Below are 11,596 nucleotides of genomic sequence, written 5' to 3'. Positions count from 1 at the left end.
GAGGGGGGGGGGGGGGGGGGGAAGGAGGCAGTGAAAAGTAACTTCACACATTAAATATAAAATACTTTCGCCAGGATTTTTTTTTTCTTTGCAAGTTTCCACTTAAATCGCACAGGAGTTTGAGAAGAAGTTACGCGGAATGCTTGCGAGCGCAGCGTCTCGCAATTACCATATTCTTATCATCCGACAGGCCGACAGCGACGAATTTGGCACCCTTTCGCGCCTGCATCTCAAAATGATATTCGTCGCCCTGCACGATCACGGCCACCACGGCAATGCAATCCTTGGTTTTTATGCAGTTTGCTGGCGCGCCGAAGCAGTTCTTCGTGGTGTGGCAGCCCGTGTAGAATGGATCCTCAGCCTTCGGCTGCAACGAGAACACACACCTGGGGATGACGCGAGGAATTTACAGGCAGGAATACCATTCGCGAGATAATATCTCGTGCGGAACGATGCGTTTGCGGAGATTGCGCAACGTTCTTCCGTCGTTTGATTCGAAATTGTATGACGGAACGAAAATGAACGAAGCACGAGCAAAGGAGTTTCGGATACTTGTCGATTATCGAGAGTTGCTTACGTAGATTGTCTTGGAAATGTTTCACTTCGATATATCGGGGGAAGATATTCTCCCTTACCATTAAACAAGCCATATAAAGGTTATTTAAAGTTTATCTTTAAATAGTCTCTTGGATATATAAGATAAATAACAAGATGTAGAGAAAAAAAATACAGATTATATTAAACTACATAGAATTCTAAAAAATTTTAAACAGAAAGATTATTTAAACTATATCTTAAAACACATAGTCTCTCGTTGGATTTACAAGCGAAACAAAAAGATTAGAGAAAAAATACAGATAATATTAAATTATAGAATTTTGGAAAATATACAAGAAGAATAAAACAGAGAACAGAAGCATATATATAAAACTAAAGTTTCTTTTTCCTCATTTATGTAAATAATTAAAAATTTTAAAAGAGAATAAATTTTATGATAAATAAGAAATACTTAACATTACATACGTATAATAAAAAAAGATTTAAGCTAAAACGTAAGATTTAAGGTAAAATCTTGCATTTTAAGAAATAAAAAATAATATTATTCCAGAGTAAAATTATAAACAATGTAATGTTTATGTAATTTTTTATAAGAGGTGAATATTGAGTTTTGTATTATCAAGTATGAATGAAACGTGACGTGATATTAGAATTAAAATATCGCTAACACTTGTCTATGATGCAAGGATATTCACGATTATGGCAACGATGCGAATATTAAACTCGTAATATTTGCACGTAGGATTATTTGTCGTAAGATCAAGAAGATATATATTCCATCAATGATTATCGAACACAAAGATATAGAACTAAAATATCTCTGATATATCTCTAATATAAATATAAAAGTATAATTAAGGGATATAATATAATTTAATTTGAGACTTGATTGAAGAGTATCTTACACTGAAAGAAAAGATCGACTGCTACAGCAAATTAGATGATAAAATATGACATAGCATTTTTAATTGGCTACAACGAATTTTTTATTGCGTTAACTATCCGTAGTGTCAATATACGATTTCGATATAAAATTTGTTAGCCAACTTTGTTAGTCTACTATAGACTAATGCAACCAAAAATTGGCTACTGTAGCCAATTAAAAATGCTATGTCATATTCAATCAATCTTTTCTTTCAGTATAATAATATATTATAATAATATAACGACCGATTAATCCCTAAATTTAGATATTATAAATAAAAATACACACAAGAAATAAATTAGAACATTTTGTAACAAATTTTCAATAGAATATTGCTGAATAGCAGTTAAATAATTACACAATAATAAACATATCGCCCTAAGGGTTTTCATAATCTGTTCTTATTTCAAGACTGTCTTAGTAATGTCTCAAGTAATGTCTCAAAACGCTAATACGGCTCTCTGATTGGTTCGTGTTTTCTTAAGACTGAACTTAAGACGATCTTGAATGTAAGATCTATGACTATGAATACTAATCTATGCAATAACATAAACAAGCGAAGAAAAACTATATTCAGTTAAGACGAATCTTAGCTTGTGCATAAACGCACCGATTATTTTGTCTTGAAACAATTCAGACTGAAATGGGAATACATAATATCACAAATTATGTTGAAGTAATTTAATAATAAATAAGCAAATCTTGAAACATTATAAGAATTTGTTGAAAAGTACCACTCCAGGGTACAAACCTGGACCTCCCTATGTTCTATAAAGAGCGTCTTTTATCAATTCGATCACTCAGTTATATAGTGATATTTATCACATCATCAAATAAATGTATAGAATGGCTTTTTCAGGCGATATAAATAATGTATTATAATTATATTATATAATTTAATTATTATGCTTGAAAAAGCATATATTATTTTTTATTCAATTTAAAATAAAATAAAATTTAAAATAAAATAAAATAAAATAAAATTTTCCAATGTATATAAGATATTCAACATAAAGGTTCACACGATTTCTCAGATATTTCAGACAGTTAAAAAAAAAGTTAAAAGGTGAATATTTTCTATTTTATATAATACACAAAAGGGGAATAATTTATTTTATACAGGATGCGACAAAAGAATTTAAAAAAAATTTTTTTCATCTTAAATTTTTTAAATAGCACCATACAATTTCTTTCCATACAATTTAATAAAAACGTCCATTGTAAAAACGTTGTATTTAAACGAATTAAAATCATTATCAAAATGTCAATTTTGATTATTTTATTGATTTTATTGATACTTAATAAAGATACTTAATATCAAATTTATAACATTAATTGTAACAGCAGTACTTACCTCTGACTACACAAAACATACATACATACATACATATTCTTTTTTAATCAAATAAAATCCATAAAATGCAATAAAATCAATAAAATATCAATAAAAGTGACATTTCGACAGTGATTTGAATTCATCTTGAAGATTCCTATATTAAGAAAAAAAAATTTGTATGGTGCTATTTAAAAACATTTAAGATAATTTTGAATTCTTTATAAAAAAAAATGTTTTAACTTTTTTATCGCATGTGGTCTAAATAAAACAGATGAATACTTACCCTTCAATCTTTTTTTTTACTGTCGGAAGTGTCTGAAAAATCGTGTTGACCTTTACACTGAAAACTGTGTATATTACATATATGTATTATATATTTAAAAAAATAAAAAAAAAAACTTTAGTGTCTCTGATTTCAAGATTTTAAAAACATTAAACATTAAAATATCTTAATTAAATATTACAAATACTACACAAATTTTTATAAAATTATGACATCTCGAAAGATAAATTACTTGAATTATAAATATAAATAACGTTTAATTATCCAGGTAAACCTTTAATAATCTTTTAATCTAACAAATGGTCTGAGTAAAGTATTTAATGCAATTGTTTCTAATAATGTGAAGGAATGTATGAGTCAGCAAGAAATCCTAATAAAGGAGACCTTGTGGAGCAAATCGTGCGCAACAATTGGCGGGAGCGTAGTTCAGAGCTAAACGAAAAGGAAATCTGCGGCGAGAGAAAGAGAAGTTTGACGACCAGCCTTCAACTTAGATACGCTCCGCGAAATCGTGCGTTCACGCTCCGACGGCCTCGTTTGCCATTACCGCTCTTTGGTGTACTTTTACGCTTTTTTTATCGCAAACGATCGAGCACCGTTTTCAAGGAAAGGCCGCTCGTCCGCACGGCAGGACGTAATTATTCAATAAACTCATCGTATATAAACATATTGTTTAACTAAGTCAAAAAACAATTCTTTTTAATGGGAAAATATTCTCAATTCTTTTCGTTGGAAAGGTGTTTTCGAAATCTGAATAGCAATCTGAATAGCAAAGTTTTATGTCAAAAAACCTAACAATTTATAGAGGATACTGAAGAAACGATCACTCTTCCGTTTTATATCGTTTTTAAAGATAAATTGCAAATGGATTCCACTACTATAATATACATAATGCGAAAAATTTATGTAATATATAAAGATGCGAGTTATTACAAGTATTATGTTTAAGATTTCCAATTAATAAGTATGAATAAATTTAAAAAATGCAATATGTATGAAAGAGAGATTAATAATAATTGTAATAATTTAAATTAGGCCTTTATGTCTCTCCCTATGTTTTTTTAGAAATATTGCGTGGAATCTGGTAAGATTTCTCCCAAGTTTTCTCTTAGATTTCTCTCACATTTTTTATAAATTCTTATTTCATACATTAAGGATTAACTGTGTCTGGTTGCAGCTTCTACGAGTATTGCAATATTTTATATATCATCTTTTCTCAATATTATCAAGCATGTTTTTATGTAAAACACTTAGAATAAATATTTAAATTTACTGATTCTTATAAAGATATTCAAATATATTTCATATATATTTGAATATTTATATATTTTATTTTATTTTATAAAATGAAAAATATAATTTTTAAAATTAAAAAGCAAAGTATAATGAAAAAAATACACTGCAGCGAATCTCTTGATCACAAGCGATGCATGGCTCATAAAATTTCTCCATTAGAGAAGAATTTAGAAAATAATGCACTAAGCATGTTGCACTAAGTTGTATACTAAGATGCTCGCAACCTAGCATTCTCTCTCTCTTTCTCTCTTTCTTTCTTTCTCTCTTTTTTCTCGATATTTTATCAATGACATCCGATAATTTCTCGACTATTCTACTTGGCGATCCTCGAACGTGTGATAAAGATCAAATCCGTGGAAAACAAATAGGGAGTCATAAAAAATCTATGACACGAAATCGCGAATGGCTGCGGAAGTGAACGGTGAAAGTACATACATAAAGCATAAATTCTAGAATGTTGGTTACGGTCGCGTGTTATATCTTTATTGTATACAGCTAAGGGCCGTGTATGTATACATATGTAGAGAATGCATAATTCATGCATTCGTGCGCCACGCGCTGCTATATTGCTTCTCAAATTTTTTACTTTCTACATAACGCATATTAGATATATGATGTGAAAAATGGAGATTAACAAGAAGAAATTCTTTCTATCGTATTATAATCGAAATTTTTAAAATTTTTGTTCATATAAATGAGACGGAAAGAGAACGATATAGAATCAGTTAAAATGTCTTTTTATTCTAGACTTTTAATAGAATTTATATTCACAGAATTTATATCACACAGCTCAACGTACTCATTGTACGTTAATTAATTATCCATTTTATGTTATAAGTGATGTTCGAACGTAGATATGAGAATATAAGCATATTTTAATTGAGTCTGAATTTCGCGAAATTGTAAAATGTAGATTTATGAATTATTTTATTTCTCATTCATTAACGATGAATATTTAATTATTTATCTGGCAAATATAATACACTTGGAGCTGACAATTTTAATAATTAGAGTATCAGTACAACCCATTCATGCGAAAGAAATTGGAATATATTTTCCCAACGCCCGTTTTAATCCGTGTGAACGTATAATACAACGAAACAATTCAATGAAAACAATGAATTTTCCTATTATTATATTCCAGGAAAATTTTGATAGATTTTTTTCATATAAGATTAACAAGCAAGATTTCTCATACAACATGTCATTAATAATACAACATGTCAACATGTCAAAAATAAAGTTAGTCTTATTAAAAGATTCAATCCAACCTATTTAGCATTCGTTTGAATATTTTTCAAGATACTATATGCATTAGATGCTCGAAATAAATAAATCAAATTTAAATTTAGTAGATGCTACAATAAATTTTAATATTTCATTATAGAAAAAATACGTCCCGATATTAATTATTTTTATAATTAAACTTTAAATAAAAATTAAAGTTTATTTATAATATTAACTGAAAATTTCGATTTTTTTCATCTATTTTTTCTCTGTGACGTATAATTTGTTAGAAGCTGTTTATATTCAAACTTCAAAATTATAGATGCATCAATATTTTCATGGAGAAACAAGCAATTATAGAGTAGAACAGTGAAATAGTATAAGAATAGTATAAGAATAGTAAAAGTAACGTTCTTAATAGATTTTGAAATATTCTGTATATAACAAACACAAATTAAATAAGTTCTTCGAATGCGATTAACGAGAATCCTCTGTACTCGACGTCTGGGTCGACAGCCACGCATCCCACGAGCAATATTCGCAAAGCCACACCTATCGGGACTTACAGGCCGCTTACAACGTTTAACACACTGTAATACTACCACGCGCATTTACCTTATAATGGTGACGGCGCGCACGACAGGAAATATAATACTCACCGCATAACTGGCAGTGGGGCTGTAGTAGGGCGGCGTGGTGGTTCTAAAGGTAGTGATAGGTGTAGATGAAGTCGATACCGTGATGGACCGCTTGTCAACGGTAACTTTAGGCGACTCCACGCCAACCCAGTACGTGTAATAATCCTGAGCGAAGGTGGAGCTACAGAAGAAATAGGGTCAATGAAATTAAAGTGTACGGTAAAAGCAGATTCGACAAAAATACTAACTGACAAAAACCGTTTTAAAGCATACAAAACTAATATTATAAAAACGCTTTAATGATGTTATAATAAATTAGATATTATGATAAATTAGACATATCAAAAAAATGATTTACTTTGTATTTCTATACAGAGGAAAGTTACCGATACTGACATAGATTATAAGCGGCATCTCTTAATTATTTAGAAACTAACTATTGCTCTTTATTAATACTGATAAATACATAATTTATTTAATTAAAGAATAAAACATTCATAATTTATATTTGTGGCTTAATTATTTCTATACAAAATTAGATAACAACAAATTCTACAAATGCAAAAGTAAAATGCTTACAATTTTCTTTTGCATATTTCGTAGTTTAATAGTGGTTATATTATTGATAATATTACACCGTTTTACATAATTTTCCTTTTCACTATAATCTTTGCATGGTTTATGCATTAAGTTAATCGATGATCGCACAAGTTTGTCAATAATGATTTAATAAATTAAAACTTCTCTCTGTTTCTCTTTTAACAAATTATTTAGTTGGTAATCGTGATGATTGAGTTAATTATAAATCATTAGCGTTAATCGGAGTTCGTGAAAGAGTAAATCAGTTTTATTTATATTTTTTCTTTTTTATTTTTTTGACAATATGATTCCAGTAGATTTGTATATTATAAAACGCTATAAATTAACTTATAATTTTTATATAATATACACTGAAAGAAAAAATTGACTGCTGCAACAAATTAGATGGTAAAATATGGCATAGCATTTTTAATTTGCTGCAACAACCAACTTTTGGTTGCGTTAGCCTATCCATCATATATAATGTCAGTATATATAAGATTTCGATTAGCTAACGCAAGCAAAAATTGGCTGCTGTAACCAATTAAAAATGCCATATTCAGCCTAGTGTGTCCGATGAATACACCTAATATTCGAATAAATAAATAAAAAATGAATAAAAATATTCATTCGAATACATTTCTTTTTTATTCATTAAAAAATGAAATATTTTTTCAATATTATTACGAATATTTTCATTTCACTTTTACTCTGTATTATCTGCACATAGTTTGCAAGCCTACAAGAGAAAACAAAAATCTATAAAAACAGTGGCTACGATTACATCGTGCGCTTAGTACCGCGACTTATATGATGAGCGTCCTTGTTTAACCTAGATTAAACAAATATATTTTAGAATAAATAATATGTCTCGGAATTTAATGTCCATAATGAACGTCACGCCCAAGATAAAATATTTATAATATTATTGTTATATAATCGGAATTATATCGAAATATCTATGATGCTCAAAAATATTTATTCAAAAATATTTATAAAATATTTATATATAAAGAAATTATAAATATTTATTATAAATACTTAACGAGTATTCATATTCATCCAAACAAAATATAAACTGAAAAAGAATAAGCAATTGTTACTTATTAGCTGTAATCAGTACTTTGATGATTTTAAGTAAAAAAAAATGAATTTTATTTATTTTTGTCATTGTAATATTCAGATTTTATAAAGGAAACTTAGAAATTTTGAAAAATATTTTAGAAAGATATACATTTTTTATTTATTAGGTGTACAACTTTGCTTCCGCCGTTTTTTTTCCGAAATTCGAGGTTTTATTGTAAAAAACTGATTATACATTTATTTCATTCAAAGTATTGTCCATCGCTGGCCACTACTTTCTCCCTTTCGGGTAGCGTACGAATCCCGCGTCGAAAAAACTGGTCATCTTTTGAGGCTATTCACGAATCGATCCAATTTTTTACTTCTTCATAAGACCGGAAGTGCTGGTCAGCCAGGCCGTGTGCCATTGATCGAAACAAGTGATAGTCAGAGGGAACAACGTCTGGAGAATACGGCGGGTGGGGTAGGACTTCCCATTTCAACATTTCCAAGTATGTCTTGACCACTTTCGCAACATGGGATCAAGCATTGTCATGCTGCAAAATCACTTTATCGTATCTCTCGTTGTATTGCGGCTGTTTGTCTCTCAATGCTCGGTTCAAACGCATCAATTGCGTTTGATACCGATCGCCTGTGATTGTTTCAGTCGGTTTTAACAGTTCATAATACACTACGCCGAGCTGGTCCCATCAAATACAGAGCATGACCTTGAACGTCAAAATCATCGTTCTTGAAGCATTGAAACCACTCACGATACGTTCTTTCATTAATAGCGGCCTCACCATAAGTATTTGAGAGCATTCGATGAGCCTCAGCCGCAGATTTCTTCATATTGAAGCAAGAAATTAAACCCTCCCGCAAATGACAAGAATTTGGCTCGTAAACTGACATTTTCAATCGAGAATAACTTTATGATGCAGACACAAATCGACTAATGTTTCTATGGGGTTATGTTGACAGATGCCCAAGTTTATTGTATGACGTCTATGATCTATTTATTTCGACCATCACTTACCGCTAAAGCCATCTATAGGAAAACGGCGGAAGCAAAGTTGTACACCTAATATAAATCTATCTATTGGTCTGTCGCAAAAGATTTAAATTTAATAAATGAAATTAAAAATTTAAATCTTCTGCGTTTCAATTTTCCTTCGGCACGAACTTTCCGGACAACCCAATAGATAGATTTATAAATAAAAAATGTATATCTTTCTAAAATATTTTTCAAAATTTCTAAGTTTCCTTTATAAAATCTGAATATTACAATGACAAAAATAAATAAAATTCATTTTTTTTACTTAAAATCATCAAAGTACTGGTTATAGCTAATAAGTAACAATTGCTTATTCTTTTTCAGTTTATATTTTGTTTGGATGAATATGAATACTTGTTAAATATTCATAATTTCTTTGTGAATAAACATTTTTTGAAAACTCAAAATTTTGAATGAATATATAATTACATTTTGTTATGTGAAAATTTTGAATAAATACAATTTGGAACTCAATTACAAATTTTTGTATTCATCGAGCACACTAATTCAGCCAATTTTTTCTTTCAGTGTAATCTTGCTTTAAAGTCTTGTTTTATCTAAAATAGCCCTATTAGAGCTGAATGTACAATCATATATTTAGAGAAAAACCTTTAAAAAAAAAATTTTCGTTACATATTTTCGTTTTACAAAACAGCATTGTGTACAGATGTACAAATATCCCAGGTAAAAACGTAAATAAAAATGGAAATTGGCCGAATGGATAAAATTTCCAAATCCTAAGAATTCTATGATATAAATGTGAATATTTGTACATAGAGAAAGATGGTTAATGTGCATATAAATGGACAAAAAAACGTTATATCGAAATAAAAAGATTCTAGAAAATCTTATGTATATTCACTTCTATGTATTTTATACAGATATTTTATACAGATTTCTGTGAAAGAAAAAGAATAAAAATATGTGCAGCCATTACTGAATACTGTGTCAATTTTAAAGCTTATTTTGTTAGTTGTTCATTTGTACAATCCACTTATCTTACATAAAAGTTAATGATTGCACAGTATTATAAAAATTGCTATATTATCTGATAATAGACACTTTCTTATTTTGTATTAATTTCTTTATTTTATTTTTAGGTTTAAATTTAAGAAACATTATATAAAAATAAAGCACGAAATGACAGTATTGGTAATCTTTCTATATATTTTTCATACATTTTTATATTTTTATATTAATCTTTTAAAAATTGTAAAATCGCGTGATTTTATATTTACATACAGTCGTATTGCGCGCGCGCGTGCGTGTGTGTGTGTTTGTGTGTTAAACAATTAAATTTTAATTTTTTTCATTGTCAAAGAAATATTCTTATAACTGATTATCTAAAGTTCTATTTTACAGATCAAAAAATTTACATGTAACAGAGAACGTTTTTAATTGAATTGATAATATTATTCGTATAAAATTATGATAAGAAATTAGTTAGATATAAAACACACTAGATTTTTTTTAACTTTATTTAATTTTTGGTGAAAATATGTCAATTATATAAAATAATGCGATTTAAATTTAAAGTGAATTCACAGAAATTAATTTTTCTGAAATTAAAAATAATATTTAAATTTATGTTTTTTCTTTTATTTTCAATATATTAGAATACAACGCAAATGTAGCATACATTCGATGATATGTATATGTGATACTGTGTAATATATCTTAATAAGAATTTCTTATATCTTAGTGAGAGATTCATTTTTTCTAATTTTCGATTGTCTTTCATAAAAATTAAAATGAATGTCTGGAAATTACAAAGCATAAAAACAAACTTAGCAATTATAAAATTAATTTCAAAGTTTAAAAATTAAAAATATATACTGTTCTAAAATAAATTTTTAATTATTTTTTAAATCTTATTTCTCCTATGTAAAAGCTATTAACATTATATAATAAGATTATAAAACTCTTGACATTTATTAATAGTGAGAGTTATTCCCTATTCATGCAGAACTATTAGAGCACATCAAAATGCGAATCATGACATTAAATGTATTGAAAATACTTTCACGTAAATTCTCTTTTTTGTTAATACTGGATTGTGTCGAAATACATAATAAATATCAGAATACAAAAGTGGCAAGGAATTCCCGAATGGGAATCCCGTAAAAACAAAATAAAAAAACTCGCAAAATAAATTACGAAGTTTTAACAGGGGATCGCAGCTGCGCATTCTATTAAACATGCATTAGTAACTCCGCATCGATTATTACGAGGAAAAGTTCATAAGGAATGTTTCGCGCGTTTCTCACACCGTTATGCCCGCACGAGCGCGTTAAATTCCAAGCACGAGCCGCATCCGCGCGTACGGTAATACCTAATTGTGATTCATAAGTGTGATACACTGCACCTCTCCATACGTACGTATGGATCTGTATGTGCTTGTACGTGTACGCAACGGTTGAGATCAGACACTAGAAACATGATTCAACAATTAAGCCATTTTCAGACGTTGATATTTCTTATTCTATTTAAATTTTATAAATAGATATTCAGCAACTTCGCGATTTTGCAAGTTTGGAAATAATTCTTACAGTTTTGATCCTTGGCGGTCTTTGATGTGACAACAAATATTTGAATATCTGATAAATAATCTATTGTATTTAATTTTATTAATCATAAT

The 11,596-nt window shown here is 28.8% G+C and overlaps 2 protein-coding genes across 2 annotated transcripts in view; one reads left to right on the top strand and one right to left on the bottom strand.

The window, feature by feature from the left end:
* The window catches only part of LOC108694913, a 54,572-nt gene that overhangs the window by 11,328 nt on the left and 31,648 nt on the right, over window positions 1–11,596 (top strand). The gene's annotated exons all lie outside the window — the stretch shown is intronic.
* Window positions 1–11,596, bottom strand: part of LOC108694902 (putative ferric-chelate reductase 1 homolog) — a 28,257-nt gene that overhangs the window by 5,160 nt on the left and 11,501 nt on the right. The window contains exons 4-5 of the mRNA XM_018204603.1: window positions 6,285–6,444; window positions 170–367 (exon numbers count right to left, since the gene is read on the bottom strand). Coding sequence (XP_018060092.1) covers window positions 170–367; window positions 6,285–6,444 — 358 coding nt within the window. The remainder of the gene's footprint in view (window positions 1–169; window positions 368–6,284; window positions 6,445–11,596) is intronic.

The sequence above is a fragment of the Atta colombica genome, unplaced genomic scaffold (genome assembly GCF_001594045.1).
Source record: "Atta colombica isolate Treedump-2 unplaced genomic scaffold, Acol1.0 scaffold1, whole genome shotgun sequence".
Lineage (NCBI taxonomy): Eukaryota > Metazoa > Arthropoda > Insecta > Hymenoptera > Formicidae > Atta > Atta colombica.
Note: the sequence above shows the minus strand (reverse complement) of the source record. Positions and strands in the feature narration are given on the sequence as shown.